The sequence below is a fragment of the Eumetopias jubatus genome, unplaced genomic scaffold, assembly GCF_037043125.1.
Source record: "Eumetopias jubatus isolate StellerSeaLion01/CBP00866 unplaced genomic scaffold, mEumJub1_p1.0 scaffold_12, whole genome shotgun sequence".
NCBI classification, from domain to species: Eukaryota; Metazoa; Chordata; class Mammalia; order Carnivora; family Otariidae; genus Eumetopias; species Eumetopias jubatus.
This window is the reverse complement of record NW_028274818.1, coordinates 33,656,513-33,675,455: the sequence shown is the minus strand read 5'-3', so window position 1 is coordinate 33,675,455 and position 18,943 is coordinate 33,656,513. Positions and strand designations below refer to the sequence as shown.

At 40.1% G+C, this 18,943-nt stretch overlaps 3 protein-coding genes across 10 annotated transcripts in view; 1 reads left to right on the top strand and 2 right to left on the bottom strand.

Moving 5' to 3' along the window:
- The window catches only part of LOC148162788 (complement component receptor 1-like protein), a 75,091-nt gene extending 74,206 nt beyond the window's left edge, over positions 1–885 (bottom strand). Inside the window, 3 exon segments of the mRNA XM_088016965.1 lie at positions 582–760; positions 762–856; positions 859–885. Of these exon segments, the coding sequence (XP_087873091.1) occupies positions 582–760; positions 762–856; positions 859–885 (301 nt within the window).
- Positions 336–18,902, top strand: LOC148162787 (uncharacterized). 5 transcript variants are annotated; one of them, XM_088016994.1, is made up of 5 exons: positions 336–765; positions 895–1,076; positions 1,254–1,338; positions 12,873–12,977; positions 18,659–18,902. In XM_088016994.1, the coding sequence occupies exons 2-5, from the start codon at positions 952–954 to the stop codon at positions 18,782–18,784; spliced, it is 441 nt and encodes a 146-aa protein (XP_087873120.1). In that variant the 5' UTR covers positions 336–765; positions 895–951; the 3' UTR covers positions 18,785–18,902. The 5 variants fall into 5 exon arrangements, 3 of the variants coding, with proteins under 3 accessions (XP_087873120.1, XP_087873121.1, XP_087873119.1); XR_015766482.1 differs by lacking the exon at positions 1,254–1,338 and having other exon boundaries at positions 12,873–12,933; XR_015766481.1 differs by having other exon boundaries at positions 895–1,338; positions 12,873–12,933.
- Positions 4,638–18,943, bottom strand: part of CR2 (complement C3d receptor 2) — a 34,505-nt gene continuing 20,199 nt past the window's right edge. For 2 of the 4 annotated variants that reach the window (XM_028120178.2, XM_028120181.2), the window contains 10 exons: positions 18,327–18,503; positions 18,168–18,252; positions 17,720–17,802; positions 16,842–17,234; positions 15,604–15,789; positions 14,345–14,533; positions 13,671–13,694; positions 12,843–12,918; positions 8,145–8,253; positions 4,638–5,324 (listed from right to left, as the gene is read on the bottom strand). In XM_028120178.2, coding sequence (XP_027975979.1) covers positions 8,160–8,253; positions 12,843–12,918; positions 13,671–13,694; positions 14,345–14,533; positions 15,604–15,789; positions 16,842–17,234; positions 17,720–17,802; positions 18,168–18,252; positions 18,327–18,503 — 1,307 coding nt within the window. In that variant the 3' untranslated portion in view covers positions 4,638–5,324; positions 8,145–8,159. Of the gene's footprint in view, positions 5,325–8,144; positions 8,254–12,842; positions 12,919–13,670; positions 13,695–14,344; positions 14,534–15,603; positions 16,664–16,841; positions 17,235–17,719; positions 17,803–18,167; positions 18,253–18,326; positions 18,504–18,943 lie in introns of those variants that run through there. The other 2 variants (XM_028120179.2, XM_028120180.2) reach the window with 2 other exon arrangements.

Sequence of the window (18,943 nt, the reverse complement as noted above, 5' to 3'; positions counted from 1 at the left end):
ACCCCCAGGACAGCTTGTCCAAACACCCTGGTGAACCAAGTGCAGACGTAACGGCTGGGAGATAGAACTTGATTAAGTGACAGGCTCTGTGTTAGACCACGACACGCTTTATGCCATTCAAGTAACAACACCACGAGGTAGAAATCAGTGTTTCCACCGCACAGAAGAGGAAACAGACTCGGACAGCTGTAGTAACTTTCCTGGCACTTACGAACTTGCTGAGATTAGAACCACGATGAATCATGGAACATTACATCAAAAACTAATGATGCAATGTATGGTGGTTAACAACAATAAAAAATTAAAAAAAAAAAGGAACCCAAGTTAGTCGCATTTCCCACTACCCTTTCTTTCGCTGGGATCAGCACTAGCTCTGCTCCAGCGGGTCTTTGTTAACACACAAAAGGGGGTATTTCCAGCGGCACCCGCCGAGCACCTGCGCGCTTCCGGCGCGGGCACCACACAAGCCCCTGGCAGAAGGCAACTCCACGCTCACCCAGAAGCCACCAGGGTCCCGGCACAAGCGCGGATCCCAGAGCCCACCTGCCTTCTCGCCCCGAGAGGCCAGCCCCGCGTCTCACCCCAGGCGTCCCGCAGCGCGAGCAGCACCAGAACCGCTCGGAGGGTTCCTCCGGAGCAGGAAATGGGGGGCGCCGGCGGCCGGAGAGGTTGCGGGCTCCTCCGAGAAGACGCTCCCATCCTCCCCAGGCACCTCGAGTAAGCAGGTGCGACCTCGAAGGAAAGCGCAGGGAACGAGGCGAAGAGGTGAGAGAGACAAAGCACTTTTCACCAGAGTTTGGGGAGCGCGGCGGGGAGGCCGGGACGGAAGCCTTTGACCGCAGCTTCCCCTTAATGGGCGAGGTCTTGTTTACTTCTAATTTGCATTGTTTCCAGCGAATCTGGCTCCCACCGACCACCTTAGGGACCCGTCTGCAGGAGCTAAATTTGGCGATGCTTCGTCTCCTTGATATAGTCCGCGCGGAGGATGGGCGGCTCGGGATAAAGGCGGTGGATTCTTCCAGCTCAGCTTTCAAACGCCTCTGCGTGACTTTTCCCCTTTGCAGGAATCCGCGTGGGTAGGTCAGCGAACGAAATGCCTGCTTTCTGCGTTAAAGCCACAATTCTGGGCAATATGTGCCGTGTATAGAAGATATGAAGAACCAATTCCTTTATATTGAATTGAGATATACCAAGCCATTGGGGAAAAAAAATTAAAACAGAGTGACTTAATCAGATTTCCATTTTAAAAATAGAGTTGTCTGTACTACGGGGGGACTGGATTGGAATAAAGCAACAGTGAATGGAGCTGACCAGCAAAGAGATTTTGCCATCATCCAGGTGAGATTTGATGGTGGCTTTGACTGGAGATTAAGTGGACAATTAAGAAGTCGGAGACAGAATGAACAAAACTCATTCATGCATTGGATTTTGGTTACTTCCTTTCTTAAAGTTAGTGGTGAGGAAAAGAAAGGAAGCAGTAGTGAGCCTCGAGATTCAAAATGAATGATGGTGCCATTTATTGAAATAAAAAAATCTGGAGCAGGGGGTTAAGCATTCAAGGATGAGAGAAATGGGGGTGTGTGTGGTAGGCTGAATAATGGCCCCCGAAGATGTCCACATCCTAATTCCCAGGCCAGTGACTATGTTATCTTCCGTGGCAACAGGGGTTTTGTAGATGTGATTAAATTAAGGCTTTTGAGATGGGAGATGATCCTGGATCATCTGGGTGGGCAGTGTAATCAGAGAGGGCCTTATGGAGGGAGGCACTAGATCAGAGTGGGAGAAGGTAGTAACTGAAGGTGAGATTGGGGACTTGCTGCCACGAGCCCAGGAATGACAGCCACCTCTACAAGCTGGAAGAGGCAAGGGACAGATTCTCCCCGGAGCCTTCAGAATGAACCAGTCCTGCCAATACCTCGGTTTTAGCCCTGTAAGATTCATTTTGGACTTGTGACCTCCAGGCTTGTAAAAGAATAAATCTGAGTCATTTTTGGCTACAAGGTAACTTGTTACAATAAGAAACATGAGAGAGAGAGAGGGTCACTTGAGCAAGGGAGAGTGTCAAAGGACTTTTTTTTTTTTTAACTGAGAAAGACTTGGGCATGAGACAGGTGGAGATTTAGTGAGAGCTAGGGAGTATGGGAATATTCTAGGAAAAGATTGGGAATATAGTTTGTTGATTATGAAACTGGACTTCCAGAAAAGTCAAACAATAGGCCCTTTGAAAAGGAAATGGGTGGAAGAGAGTCAAAATCTCAGGAACTGTTAAGTGAGAACATGTAGAATAAATGATAGGAAGATCAGGATGGAAACATTTGGATGTGGTTCATGGATTTTTAATATTTTTGTGTATGGTGGACCCCTTTGCTTCTTTGGTCAAGCCTATGGACCCCTTCTCAGAATTAATTTGTTAATGCATAAAATAGAGTACCTAGGATCACAAAGGAAACGGCTTATACTGAAATCTAGTTCTAGCCATGAACCTTTGGAGGTCTGTGGCCCCTAAGATAAGGACCCCAGATTTAAAAATTAGATAAAACCAGAGTCAGTTGTGTGTAAACAGCAAGAGTTGTAATGAGCTGTGTGGAGAGGAGTAATTGCAAATGTCACATGCTGTAGAGAGGAGAGGAAGGGAAGGGGCGGGAAGGTATCATAACAGATATTTTAGTAAACGTGTGAGCCCTTTTCTCCTCCGTGCATAGCTATGATTCATGGTGGGGAAAAGATGCTCAAGGTGGAGAACTACTCTCCGTCTCCTCAGTGCAGCTTCATTAATGGAGACCACAATCCAGCAAACCTCTACCACTCAGCGTGTATAGCCTCAGCTCACACAAACATTCTAGAATATGGTTTTACTTCATTTGTCCCTCATACTCAGGTCTCAGCTCCTATCCTCACTAGTAAAGAAAGGGCAGTGCTCCAAAGGCCAGGTATGTTTCTCATTTTCCAGCAGTTTCCACGAGCCTCTCTCACAAGACTCTGTTGCAAGAAATATTTACTTTGATCATATCCCTTACCACATCTCTTTAATTTATCCAATACCAGTCTCTCAAAGATCTGATATTGTCCTTTTAAGTTATTCTCCAGAGAGAAATGGAAGGAGAAGCCAGAGCATAGTAGGCTGAGGAAAAGGGAATAGAAGGTCCGACTCCCCAGCCTCACATCACATGCTATCAGAACACACACTCATTACTACTTCTTTTGCAGCGATCTCCTGACATTTGCTTTCTCCCATCATTCCTTGGAAGTCTAGTTCCTGGCTCACAACAGCCTTCTCTGCTGTTGGCCCTGTCACAGTCCCCAGGGTCACAGAAGCTAAGGAAACTATACAGGGTGGAGGCGGGTGTATTTGGGTGAAGCGACAGTAGGGGAGGGAGAGGATGTTGCGTGAGTTACCCTGTGATGTTTTCATCATCTGCTTAGAGAAGGAAGGAGAATAGAGATGAAAGTAGGATGGAGTAGATAGCTCGAGGTGAACAAACAGATTAATTTAGAGGAATGAAAACAGTACTGATTATGAATGAATAGAAGATTCTGAACAGCATCCCACTGCTGGGTATGTCTCCGAAAGGATTGAAGATTATTTATTTATTTATTCATGAGAGACAGAGAGAGAGAGAGAGAGAGAGAGAGAGAGGCAGAGGGAGAAGCAGGCTCCCAAGGAGCAGGGAGCCCGATGCGGGACTCGATCCCAGGACCCTGGGATCATGACCTGAGCCGAAGGCAGACGCTTAACCATCTGAGCCACCCAGGCACCCCATGTCTCCGAAAGGATTGAAAGCAATGTCATGAAAAGCTATTTGCACAACATTGTTCATAGCAGCATTATGCACAATAGCCATGAAGTGCAAACAACCCACATGTCCAGTGACAGATGAATGAACTAAATGTGTTCTATACATGCAGTGAAGTAGTATTCAGCCTGACAAAGGAAGGAAATTCTTCCACATGCTACAACATGGAGGAACCTTGAGGGCATTATACTAAGTGATATAAACCAGTCATAGAAGGACAAACACTGTATGATTCCACATATATGAGGTATCTAAAGTAGTCAAGTTCATAGAAACAAAGTAGAATGGTGGTTGCTAGGTGGGGGCTGCAGGGAGAGGGGAATGTAGAGTTACTGTTTAATGGATATAACATTTCGACTTTGTAAGATGAGAAAGTTCTGGAAATCTGTTGGACAACAATATGAATATACCTAACACTTCTGAACTGTACACTTAAAAATGGTTAAGATGGTAAATTTTATGTTCTATATATATTTTAAAAACCCAAAGATGCCAAACAGCATAGTCTAGGAGAAGATGGTGAGAGAAATTTGTGGTAGCCAGTGAGTAAGATTTTATTTTCTCAATAAGTATAAGTGGTAGAACAAGTAAAATTGGCAGCTGGATTTCGAGGGTGGTGGGAGAGGGCTGGGGAAAGGTGTTGGCTGGAGAAAAGCTTGAGGATGAGGGAACTGAGTTTGTGGGTTGAGAATTGGCTAAAACAACAAAGTGGTGAGATCCAGAATGCATAAATGTTAAATCAGGAATTAAATGGAATTAAAATAAAAACATAAAAGTAAAAACCCTAAGACAAGAGTTCATTGACTCTAGGAGAAAAAAAATCATATAAGGCAAGTGTTTTTGTTAAAAGATAAAATTTATTTGAGTGACTACTATACACATTTTTAAAGGAACCAAAGCTCTGCCAGAACTGCCAAGGAAATATCCAAAGCCTGAATTTGTACACCAAAACCGTACAATTAAAACTTGACTCCCATAATGAAAAAAAAAATTGTGCGGAGAAATCCCCTCAAACCAAGTGGAAATAAAAGTGAAATGTTTAACCATATGAGAGCAAGATGCTACGATTAATATAAAATTAGATTTCTCAACAAAAGTATGCCCATCATAACTACATGAAATGCTCTCTACTTGGCTTAAATAATTAAAACCACATTATGATCAGAGGTATATGATAACAGTAAGTATGCTGATTGCAAAAGAAGAGTCGAGATAAAGATGACAGCTCTTTCTACTGCCTTCCTTAAAATGATGATACTTTTGGAGTTATGTGTTTATAGCTATAGCCTGGTGCCGGGCACATGGCAGGTGGGGCTTCAAAAAGTCCTTGAAGAACATGTGGCAGTGAAACTGGGCTTCCATCTTTATTATCAAGCAAACTTTCTTTGTTCTGCTTGAGAATAAGTGCATATGGGAAGTTCTAGCTTATGAAGTCATTTCACTGATGCTGAGACCATACACATAGACTTGTTGAAATTAAAATGGTTTCTTCCCAACCGATGTTCAGTTGGATCCAAACAAGAAGGCACACTGAAAAAGAGAATTTCTGTTCAGGAGGCAGCATGAAGAGCAGGGGCGCAACTCAAAGTCTAAATAATGAGAGCGTTCACGTTCTCTATGTACCAACTCTAAGTGCTGTAACCAATAGAGCATAGAGCCTCTTAGAAGATATCATTCTATTAAGAGGCCCCTTTCTTCAGATAACACGATCTGAAGCAAATAATAAAGTTTATATTGATAAATATGAAGAATAATAAATGAGGGAGAAATCAAAGCAAGAGTCACATTCTTATTCATGCATTCATTCAACAAATATTTATGTACTAGCGTTACTTTGGATCCCCCAGCGGTTTGGGTTTAGACATCACTCTGGCCGGGTCTCCCCTGTTCCCTTTCACTTTTTCATGACTCCCCAGCACCAGGTGATCTTTTCTTCCTCAGCGACCACGGCAGTTTTTCTGTATCTTGTTTGTGGTACTTATTCTTACACTACGACATGTATATGTCTATTTTTTTTTTTTTTTGTACTAAAATGATTTCCAGGAGGGCAGCGGTGGTATCTTTATATTCTATAGACTATGTAGGAGAAAGCAGTTTGAAGGCAGATTCGAGCTTGAATTCAAACCTTTGCCTATTACTGATTCTGAGACTGTGGCCAATATGTTAGCTTTGGTTTTCTCATCTTGGATGTTATATGCTCACCTTGGGCTAATACCTCTCATTGCGGTAGTGAGGGCTAACTGAGATAAGGCAGGAGGGACGTTCAGCACAACGCTGGGCATGGCAAACCTCCAAATGCTCACCCCCACTCCTTCTGGGGACCTCAGGGGGACCCTTCATGTTGCCTGTCAGGTTTTCTATCCTCCTCATCATTCAGTCTTCAACCCTCATGGTGAGTTTAGTGCCTTCTCCTTTCTCCTTAAATCCCTACCATCTCCTTTCCCGATCTTCCTCTCAGGTGATTGTTTTGTTTTCTAGCCACTGAGAAAACAGAATTGTCAGAAGAGACCTTCCACACATGCATTTGCCATCACGGTTCCCCACCTGCCTTTGTCTACACCTGCATCTTCTGCCTTCTCTCTTGCTAAGGAGGCCACACTCTAATCTAAGCTCTGCCCCCACAACTGGAGCGTCTGATCCGCTCCCTTCTTGCTTACCCTCATGTTGCTCCAGTGATTCTTCCTTTTCATTCCTATCATCATTTCCCCCTTCCTGCTAGATCATTCTCATCAGCATATGGAAATGGCAGCCTGGGGGCTGTCTCCATTCTTAATGAAGAGTTCTTTGGGCCTTACCTCTTAGTCTTGTCATCTGTTCCCTCTACCTCTGCCTCTTTGTAGAAAACCTCCTTAAAAGAGGTGTCTATAGTTGAGATCTCCAATTTATCTCCTTTCATTCTCTCTTAAGCTGACTTCAATCAGGAGTTTGCCTCCTTCCTCTTCACCAAAATGGTTCTTGTCAAGTTCACCAACAAATTCTGTGCTGCTATACACAGTGGTCAGTATTCACTACTGCTCTTGATCCATCAGCAGCATTTGACAGAGTTGATCACTCCCTCTTCCTTAAACTTCTTCCTTCACAGGATTTCTACCACACCATGCTCTCGGGTTTTGCCCCTGTATCAGAGGCTGCTTCTTCACCCCTTGGTTGGTTCCCTGTCATACTCCATGACTCCTGATGTGAAAGAAGCCAAGGCCTGGCACATGGACTTTTCCCTAGCCCTTCTCATCCCCTTGCTCATCTTATTTGATCTCATTATTACATACATCCATAAGCTGACAAGGCCTATATCTATGTCTTCAGCCTGGACCTATTCCCTGACATAGACTTGTATACCCAGTTGCCTTCTTGATATTTCTCTTTGGATGCCTATTAGATACCTCATTTCTAACATCTCCAAAGTGAAACTCCTGGTTTTTCTCCCTAATCCTGCCTTTTCACATTGTCAGTCATCCTAATTAATGACAATTCCATCCTTCTGGTCAGCAGGCCAAAAAACCCTGCCATCATCACTGCTTTCTGCCTTACAAACTGTCAGCAAACCCTCTTGTCACTATCTTAAAAATACACGCAGAAGCTGACCTCTTCTCGCCAGCCTGCTGGTAGCCACTCACAACTTCTTACCTAGATTATTGTGATAAAGTCCTCATTGGCTCCCCAGCTTCCACCATTGGCTTCATACACTCAATTCTTCACACAGCAGTTAAGGTGATCATTCTCTTCTCTGCCTAAAACCCTCCATTTGGTTTCCATCTTAGAATACACACCAAGCTCATTACAATGACCTAGCATACTCTATATGATGAACCTCCCCCTGCCCTCCCCTTATCTCTCTGACTTCATCCCTACCTCTCTCTCCCTTGGTCAGTCCATACTAGGCCACACTGGTCTCTTTGCTGTGCTTCCAACACAGCAGGCACACACCACCTTATGATCTCTGCACCTGCTGTTCTTTCTGGAATGTTCTTCCACCACCAATAAGGCTAGCTCCTTCCTTCATTCTAGTCTTTGCTCAAATGTCATTTTCTTAGTGAGAACTTCTCTTCCAACTACCATGCTCTAGCTCCCTTTTCTGCTTTATTTCTCTTCAAAATATTTCTCTCATCTTCTTTTTTGTTTTATTCTTAATTATTATGATATGTATTAGTATTTGCTGAATGGATGAATGAATTAAAAAAAACAGGAGCATTAATTGGCAATATGAAGTAGATAAGTTAGCAATTTCTGTGCATGATTACTAAAGATGTGTGCAATAGAGCCATACATATTTAGCACTATGAAATTGATAAATATAAATTGAAGACATTTTGACATAGAAATGAATAAAAATATTTCAATTTCATTAGATACCAGTTTGTCTTCTGATTAGCTTGCTGGGTTGTATGGATCAATAGAATATACTTCCCGTGTTTCTAAATGAAGATCTCCTTCTTGAGGGATTTGATTTGTAGAATAATTGCTAAATGGAAGAAGAAAAAAAGTAAACTATTTACTCATTGCCCATGATTACTACAAACATGTCACGGTTGTTTATTTTCCATAATTCCCATCACATGATAAATGCTTTTCATGAAGGATTCATTTTGTTGTCCAAAGTATCACATGAGATAATTGCTATAACCCCTATTATTTGGAAAGGCCCATAAAAATAATTTACTAGGATGCCAAGTGTCCAAGTCAGAAGTTGATAGTAGGTAGCTTTACCTCAGATCTGGGACCTTCAATGACTTATAACCATGACCCTCAGTTTGAAAAATAAAAAGAAGCTTTTATTTTAGGATATGACCGTAAATTTACCTTTTTTGGGACAGTCTTTCAATCTAACTTAAAAGGAAGTTTTTATATTTGATGTTAAATTCAGAATCCTTACATAGTCTTATAGCACTAAAAGCTTGAAATAATTTTTAAGAGGACAATTTTACTTTTATTCATTGAAAGACCATATGCTTGGGGTTCCTGGGTGGCTTAGTCATTAAGCATCTGCCTTTGGCTCAGGTCATGATCCCAGGGTCCTGGGATCGAGCCCCACATTGAGCTCTCCGCTCGGCGGAAAGCCTGCTTCTCCCTCTCCCACTCCCCCTGCTTGTGTTCCCTCTCTCACTGTGTCTCTCTCTGTCAAATAAATAAATAAAATCTTTTAAAAAAAAAAGAAAGCCCATATGCTTTACTGTGCTTCTAAAACCGCTTAGCCAAAATTAGCAAAAGACAATAAAATGAGATTACACTATCACGTAGAACTCTGAAATAAGGTATTACAAAATTACTGAATAAGAAAGATTTCTGCTAAAGGTACTTAGAGCATGTCACTCATACCATATTTAAGAGGTCAGCTTATAGGTGTGTTGTAAGTGGTGTACGTTAAGAGTGGTGTCTCTCAAATGTCTGGGTGGCTTTTAAAAATATTTTGTTACTTAGACAAAATTTCTAAGTGATTGATTACTCATCTCATTTACAGAAATATTTAAGGCAGCTCAAATGTCTATATCAACTATCAGAAAATAAATTGAAGTCAGTTACAAATTGGAAATAAAATAAGTGAGTCAAGCTTAGGAATGTAGCTTAACGTACGTGTTTGGTTTGTATCAATGGAGGCACTTAAATAGAGTATTTGATATATTCATAAACTTAATAATCTGCAAGGAACATCAAATTATTTGAGTTCATAGGCATTCCTAAGGTTTGCCAATTTTCCTACATGTGTAATCCTCTGATAACAAACTTAGTAGCATGAAGGAAAGAGATAGAGACCACACTTTCTAAATTTCTAGTAACTCAGCTAAAATTATCTTCTGACTTCCCGTGAGGAAAGCCATGTAAATGACATCCCTATTTTCTTTTCTTAAGACTCTCTTCTCCCTTGGATTCTCTGAAACTCCTCTTTCCTAGTTCTCCTCCTACTTCCGACTATTTCTTCCTCTCCTCCCTTTTAAGCATTACTGGCCTTCTGAGACCTGTTCTCATCCCTATTCTTAGCATTTTTGTTCTTCTTGGTCCCAAGGCTTCAAATGTGAGTTAAATGTTGCCTGAGTCCAGGCCTCTCTCTTGAGTCCTATATTGTGGGTACCCCAAAGTAAAAGGGCAGAACTGAATTTATATTTCTCCACAAAACTGCCCCTCTCTTTTGGTGAACCACTGGATCCCCTCCACACAAGTGATTCTTTTTGCCCCTTCTCCCAGCATTTGGCAAGTCATTAAATCCTGGAGATCCTCTCTTCTAAATAGTGAAGATACCTCTCAATCCCAACCACTGCTGCTTTGGTTGAAAACCCAGTCTTGCCTGTCCTGATGAAAATGACTATCTGAACATATTATTACCTTGCTCAAGATCCTACAGGATAAACCCCAACTCCTTGTCATGGCATGCAAGGCTTTTGATGATCTAGCTCCTGCCCATCTTTCTAGACTTCCCAGGGACTGTTAAATGAAACATTAGTTCCCTGGGATGTGAAAGCATTATAGGAGAAAAAGAGTTCTGCGGTCCAATTAGTTTGGGGAACTCTGGTTTAAAAATAAAATTAAACAGGCTTCTTTATTATAGGACTTTAAATATGTTCTTGGTCACTGTGACTCTTCATGAGAAAAATACAGCATGTAGTACTTCCCAATGTTATTTGGTCATAGAACACCCTTTTTTCCTGAAGTCATTCACACAACAAGGGTTATGTGGTACATCTTCTGGTCCACACTACAGTGTAAAGTATATCACAATTGTAGACCCTTCTAAGACCCTTATATTATAAGAACTACATAAGCAATTTGACACAACTGTGATGGCACCTGTGAACCAAGGTGCCCAGGTCTGGGGGGCTTAGAACAAATGCCTCAGGTTCACAGGTGCCATCATGACATAGTTTCAATATAACACCTTCGTGTCCAATGTCTACACCAGGCGTTTCACAACTATGAACAATGTAACAGATGGCATTGATGGCATGAGCCAGGTGACTTGGCATGTTAAAGTAATTTTGCTGGTGAAAAAAAATAAAGTAATTTTGCTGGCATTTATGGGTGACATGTCTGGGGTGACATGACTTGGTCATCTCCCACTGGAAGTTACCTGAGACTTGGTAAGGCTTCACCTGATCATCTTCTCTAACACTAGCATGTGCAGAGATTCAAGAACCTATGCACACAAAACACTCCCAGGCTGTTTCCTGATGGTCTCATTTGCTAAAATGGTATCCTTTGCACTTATCAGAATATTCTGACACAGGGTTTATGGGTCAGAGGGGTCTTTTAGGCCATCCCTATACCTAAATCTATGTTACCCTCTCCTTCAGGCACCATCACACACAGTTATGTCAAATTGCTTACGTAGTTCCTATAATACCTGATGGAAAGACAAGCCTCAAACTGCTCCTTCCACTTGGAATGCCTTTTTCTCCTTGTCTACAAACTCTTGAGGCTTGCTTGAAAGATTTCCTTCACTATGAAATTTTTTTTCTGATCAAAATTCCCCGTTACTTGACCACTTGCTTTGTGTACCCACCAAATATCACATAACCTACTATGGCAAAATTACTTTATAGATTAAAATGTTGTGTTTTTTTTTTTTTAAGATTTTATTTATTTGACAGAGAGACACAGTGAGAGAGGGAACACAAGTAGGGGGAGTGGGAGAGGGAGAAGCAGGCTTCCCGCAGAGCAGGGAGCCCAATGTGGGACTCGATCCCAGGACCCTAGGATCACGACCTAAGCTGAAGGCAGATACTTAATGACTGAGCCACCCGGGCACCCCTATAGATTAAAATACTTAGAAAATTAATGTTAGGGCCTCCCGGGTGGCTCAGTCATTAAGTGTCTGCCTTCGGCTTGGGTCATGATCCCAGGATCCTGGGATCGAGCCCTGTGTCAGGCTCCCTGCTCAGCGAGGAGCTTGCTTCTCCCTCTCCCTCTGCCCCTCCCCCTGCTTGTGCTCTCTCTGTCAAATAAATAAATAAATAATTTTAAAAAATTAATGTTAAAAAAAGAAAAGTATATCTTATTTCTGAATAAAACATAACAAAACATAGAAACCTAGTAATATACTTAAGTAGTCATGAAAACAACAACCAAGTGAGAGAAAAGATTACTTCAACAAATAGAAAGGTCTTGGATGTTTCTGAATGGGAACACATTACAGAAAGGATGTCAGTTTCTCACAGACTAATCTATAGACTTAAATGCAATCACAACATATGGTTTTTGGAAATGCCAAATGATCTAAAAATCACCTGATAAGAACAAACAAAAGAGAATAGAAAGGAAAATCCTAAAAAATTATAGCAAAGGAATTCTTGACCTACCATATAATAGTAGAAAGCTATAGTAATTAAACACAAAGTAATTTGTGATGGGAGGACAAATCAATACAGCTGGAAAAGAAGTCCAGAAACACAACATCTCAAAATATATTAACTATTTGACATATGGTCAAGTTAGAACATACTTTCTGGAAAGTCCTTTGGCAATACTGATTAGGCATCTTAAATGTTCATACTCTTACCCTTAGTAATTCTAGACATTTATGCTACAGAAATAAGTAAATGTGGAAAAAGTTTTATTCAAAGGTGTCTCTTGTATCTTTATTTATTATCAAAATAAATGTGGAGGCAACCTAAAATTTCCACGATACAGAATTACATAGAACAATATACTATTACATAATTAAAAAGAAAACATAATATAGAGACACAAGAGACAAAAGCCAAATTAAAGAAATTAAAGCAGGGGACTATCATGTCAAAATTTCAGTTAAAAAGAGAAAAAGAGAAGGAATATAAGATCAGATAGGAATATACCAAAATATCTGCAGTTGTTACCACTGGGATTTTTAAAATTTTAATTTTCTAGATTTTTTAATATATATCATCTGAATAAACATCATTCAAATAAAATAAGTGCTTGATATTTTTTAAGTTCTCACAGAGAGGGCTTCCTTCTATATGGCACAAGATCTCTTACTCCACACTACAATGTTCATGTCATATGACTTGTGCTTCTGAGTTTAGTTTCAGGCAAGAAGCCAAAAACTTTTGTGCCCTTTGGTCAAGCATGCACTGAACTTACCATTCTCTGTGTTTTAATATTGTGTATAAGGTGACACCAATCAAGAATACAAGAAGAAGTGAACCTGCAGAAAGACCTAGAAAACAAAACAGCAAGTATCAAATGCCAGACAATTGTGACCTATGTTGTTTTGAAGTAATTGTGGGGCTATTCCTAGTGGTGGGGAAATTGTTATGGGACTTTATACTTATCCTTTGTTAGCCATATAATGTTACATTCCTAAATAATCATACTTGGGCTTAATTTTTTTCCGATTCAATCCAGTCCACCTTTAATCTAAAGCACCAAGCGTTTGACCACAGGGCTCCAGTCAAGTTTCTGTTGAGCTTTTCTGTTTCTTTCAATTTTATTAATAATATTCTTGTTACTGGGGTGATATTAGGAGCTCAGGACACAAGGTTCCCACGACTTGGCATAACAACATTTAATTCTCAGCTGGAAAATATATTTTGCTGTTGCAGAATAAGTCAGCCTGTTTGATAGTACCAAATCATGCAAAAGATCAAAAGTTAATATAAACTCAACTTTCAATAGAAAAACTGGGAATAGTTGGCTTTTTAAATTATTTATTCAACTCTATCCAAAAGTGTCAGCTTGTAATATGAAGTACGTATTAAAAGAGCTTTAAGACACCAAAAAGGATAATTTCCTAGGAGTTAAAGTGAAAAACGAAAATAACAGGCAGGATATAGGGCCTCAAATTTGATGTGTGTGTATATATATATATATATATATATATATATATATATATGTGTGTGTGTGTGTGTATATATATATATTTTCTAAAACATCATTAGAAATTTAATTCAAATATTTAAGAAAACTTACCACTAAGAAGAGGAGCAAGTGAAGCTAAGGAGAATACAAAATCACAAAAAATATTAGTCTAGTTGCATACTTCAGTGCAGCCCAAAGTCCCATGGTAATATCCCCAAAGACAACACTCAGCTCCTTTCTCTCAAAATCTATTTAAAAAGATGTATTGGGACCCTGCATTGTACGCACTCTTCATTTTTTATGTAACAATTCACTGGATGTTTAAAAAAATAACACAGTAAGTTGGGGTAGTTCATGAATGAAAAAAGCCAATATACTCAACTTTATAATCAGAGATTTCTCAGGCTAGAATGCAAGTAGTAACTGTTACAATAGGTTGTTCAACATATTTTTTGGAGGTCCCTGTCAAATTGGTTAAGTACTTATAAATCCAAGATTCAGCAAGAGAAATCTCAGTAACAACTCCTTTCAAAATGTAAGGTTGTTAGTTCTGCATCTTGTAGGTTGGTACTCCTCTCCCTTTATTTTATTCTTTACTTCCCTCATCCTCAGAAAGTTTTGCTTTTTCTAGAATAGACCACTAACTTCAAATTTGTCTGTTACTGTAGCACTGGTCACAGACCCACATCATTTTAAAACCTAGAAGTCCCTAACATTGATGGATACTCCTCACTCTTCTTCTCTCCAGTGAGACAAGTATGAGCACAGTAGCCTTTTGCTGTTACCCGGTGATTTGCAGACAGCCAGGGGCGGGTTCCATCCCTGATCATCCTGACATTGGCTCTGGGGACTGCCTTCCAGGGTATAACCCTCTTCACACTCCAAAGTGACGATCGCACCATACTGATACATTTTCCCAGGCTCCAGCCCCTTCTGGATTCCATTCATATACTCTGGGGAGCTACAGTTTACCTCTGAAATGAAAGAAAGCTCATTGAAGCTGGGTCATATTTTAGCCTTTTCTCAAGGAAGTAGATACTGCCCTGAATGGAAAGGTTTACGAAACCAGCTTGGTTCATTCTCAGTAAGGAAAGTCTCTGTGTCAACCATCCATCTCAATTACCTCTAGGTAATTTAAGCCAGATTATTTTCCTTCTTTGGGCTTTAGTTTCTAAACTAATAATGTTGGATAATTTTAATGGCCTCTTCGAGAAATGGTAAAGGCTGAATGGGTGATATTAAGAATTCTTAATGACTGTTTCATCTGTTCCACTGTTATTCTATAATTGTCCATATGGAACATACTTCCTCATTTCTCCTTTCATCTCACACCATAGGGGGCAATAGCGGGAGGTTTGGGATTTGAATCATGACTCTAGGACTTCCCAGCTATGTGACTTTGGGTCGGTTACAAATCTCTCCACTCTACCGAGACCTCATCTGTCATATAGGAATAATAATGGCACCAACTTCATCTGGTTCTCAGGAAGATTAATGAGATAACACACGTAAGATGTTGTGTGCAATTTCTGGCATTTAGTAAAAAGTGCTTGACAAATATTAGATATTAACTCACTCTTCCTATTTCATATGCAGTGTTTATGTTAATGAAAATGAAATTCTGAAGCTTTTATAAAAAAATATACCCCTAATTCCACCACCACGTAGAGGAAATATACTGACAAGATCATGTGCTTTTTATCAGTATTTTGTCAAATGCACTCTTATCATAACTACAACCACAGGTTAATTCAACCTGCACTTTAGTTGTTTAATTGGTATAAGTACTTCAATTTTCTATATTTAAAGGGCTACATAAGTGATCACCCCTCAGATAAGAAAAAAATGACTTAGGGTGTAGCTTATTTTGTGGTATTCAGACTAATTAATGTATTCATCCAATTGAATCAATCCAATGAAATGCATTTAATTAAATGATCCAATTAATGCATTTATTTGGTTATTTTAAGTTGAAATACCTAACTGAATATCTATTTCAGAGACAGTTGAATAAAAAAAAACAGGAGAATAATAGACACCACACCTTTACAATAAGGGGCAGATTGGCTCCAGGTTCCCTCATGTGTGCAAAGAAGGAGTGCTTCTCCCACAAGCAGGTAGCCTTGGTCACAGCTGTATAGGATTGACATTCCGGGAGAAAATCGAACTATATCTCCACCGGTATGATTCCCGTTGGGTATCTTAAGTGGAGGTTGACATCCTAAGGAAGCTTAGACACCAATAAAAAAGGATCTTTAATTTAGCACAAAGGAACATATAGCCAACACTATCTGTGGGTGACAGCAATACTGAAAGAAGGTAGGAAACAAGCCAACTAATTGGTAACAAGAAATATTCATTCCACCTAAACCAAGTAGCACTGGACAGAAATTTGCATCACCTACATATATCATATGAGATCTGAAGAAATGTCAAAAGTAGCATAATGAAACATCAATGGTCGTGGCCCACGATTGTAATCTATCAGATAATAGTATTCTTTTCTTTTCCCTTTCAATAGCAAAGGGGTATAGTTTAGGGGTCTTACACTCCAATGCCTTCTGGAACCAGGAAGTGAAGCCACCAGATATGACAAATCAGAGAGCATCTGTCCTAAAAATGACATCCATTGCCTGGTTCAAGATACAGGTGTCTTTCGGGAAAGCAAAGGGGTCCTCACTGTATTACACATTCACTGTTTATCTTGGGCTGTGCGGATGGGTTTCACTTAGGATGAGACTACTGTGCTAGCCAAAGAAAACCATTCTGGTGAGCTGAATTCAGTTCTTGGGGCACCGATTGGCAGCCTCTGTTGTAGATAGTTACCGACAGGAATAACTGCTGAATGACAACCATAATGACAAGAAACACAATTCGATGGGTTTGAAGGGCAACATTCATCTCCACAAACCCAAAGTTCTCTTTCTGGCTGGTTTCACAGCCTTAAATATCAAATTATCAAGCAATATTATTGCCAAACACTTGCCCTCCCCAAAAGTATGAGTGTTTTTTTAAATTATAAATTAGTAAAAAGAATAAATTTTAGAGACTCCATCAGTTTGGAAGTTAACCATTATCTTCTCATGTACTTTTGCTCAGCATACCTAGAAAGGGAAGGGATAAAAAAAATCAGATGAGAAGACAAGGCAGGTATCTTGTAAAACAATGTGATTGCCTTCACTTTTACATGCTTTTCTGTAGTTTGAATGGTCAGTGCAATTTCAAAGCCCTTTTTCTTCATTCTGGGCAACACCCCATCCCTTATTCCTTAAAATATCTTACCCTTTTTGATACAAGTCGGTACACCTGGCACCCATTTGTTATTGGTATGACACCTAATCACGTGACTGCCATTCATGATGAAGCCAGGATTGCAGGCGACATACACTGTGTCATTGTGGGAATATGAGGAACGAGTTTTGTTGAGCTTGTACCCATGTTTGACTTCTGGGCTAGGGCAGTGAATCACAGGCAGAGATTTTAAGCACTTTGGGGAAGGTCCAGTCCAAGATCCATGTCCTTCAGAATCACTTATGCATCGTATATTTTTCTCTCCCAGAAGAGAGAATCCTTGGTCACATTCATAAGAGACTTCATTTCCATATAGAAAGGGTTCTGCCATCACGCCCCTGGGCCTTCCATGGTCAATCATGGGTGGAGGCTGACAGTGAATTACTGCAGAAGAGATTTAGGAAATTCTGCTTCAGCTAGCACACCAAGGTGGACAGTCTTCAGTCAGGCACAAAGGAAACTAGGCAACTGCTTGTACTGCATGTAACCATACAAGAATTTAGATTTTTAGAACCCAGGTGATACTTCCTTTAAAACAGCGTTATTAAATTATACATACTTATTCCAAAAAAATTCAGAAAACAAAGTATTATGAGAGGAATAAATATAGCTATGTTCCCATAAACTAGAAATAAAGGCCATATATATAGTTTTTTCTTAAATCTTGAGCAGATATATAGTAAACACTCAGTTCCTACTTGACCACTTTTTTTCCCAGTGCCAGTGCTGACCAAACACGGAAAGATTTGTCTTATGTACAATGAGACAGAACACATAGACTATTGAGGTAGTTATAAGGCTAGTTCTTCAGTGGCCTTCCCTCTCTAACCCCTTACTACCCCAATGACAATTTTTTTTTTCTAACTTACCTTTACAAAGTGGAATCTTTTGGAACCAAACCCTATTCTCAGCATCTTGACACTTCTGATAAGTATGTCCTGTCAACCGGTACCTACAGAGAGAATGTAATGCATTTCCTCTTCCCAGTATCACATCTCTGCAACCTAGCTTCCTCAAACCACAGATACAGGGGCACTTCTAAATAAGAGCTTTGGCAGACAAGGAGCTAAAACTCTTGACCCTCCAAGTAAGAAAACTACTTTAGACATAGAGTTTTCCATAGCAAAGTCATTTCCATGTCAAGAAAGGACTGAAAAGTCAGAGAAATTAACTTAATTAGACCTTTGGAACCTCATATGCCCTGTGAGTGTGACAATGAGAGACCTCTAGAGGGAGTCACTAAGACAAGCTGAGGACAGAATTAATGTACAAAATGAGGTGGAGACCCCTTTTCAGAATGGACCATCTCATACTTACCCATCTTGACAGGATATATTGACTGGTATCACATGTGAATGAATGGGAGGCTCTTGAAAATCTCTCACAGGCTGACATGGTGCTTCTAGAAGAGCAAAGTTTGAATTATTTATGCATGCCTGATATCATAGAGAAAAACAACTCTGCAACTGAAAGTACCTTCACACCGAGGGGTAGAAGGACTCCAATTTCCTGAAGGCATACAGTGAATGGATTTGTTTCCCACAAGCAAGTAGCCAGGGTCACAGGTGTAGTCTACAGTCATCCCAGAGACAAAGAGGACCCTATTTCCACCTGTATGCTGACCATGCTGGAGCCCAAAAGGTGGCTGGCAGCCTGAAGAGAAAACTCCCCACATAAATACCAACAAGAAAAAAAGAAATATATACTCAAGAACATTAAGTATACAACATTTGACAGCAGACAATCTGAAACTTTTAAGCCAAAAATTATGAAGCTCTAATTACCAAATGTTTTTTGCTCTTTTGCAGGAACCAGTCACCTTTAAAAAGGTCCTCTCGAAAACCAAGAAACAGACTCTTAACTATAGAGAACAAACTGATGGTTGCCAGAGGAGAGGTGGGTGGGGGATGGGTGAAATACGTGATAGGGATTAAGAAGGGCACTTGTGATGAGCATTGGGTGTTGTATGGAAATGTTGAATCACTAAATTCTACACCTAAAACTAATATTACACTGTATGTTAACTAAGTGGAATTTAAATAAAAACTTGAAAAAAAATAAAAAGTCCCTCTCATTATCTACCCTGAATATAT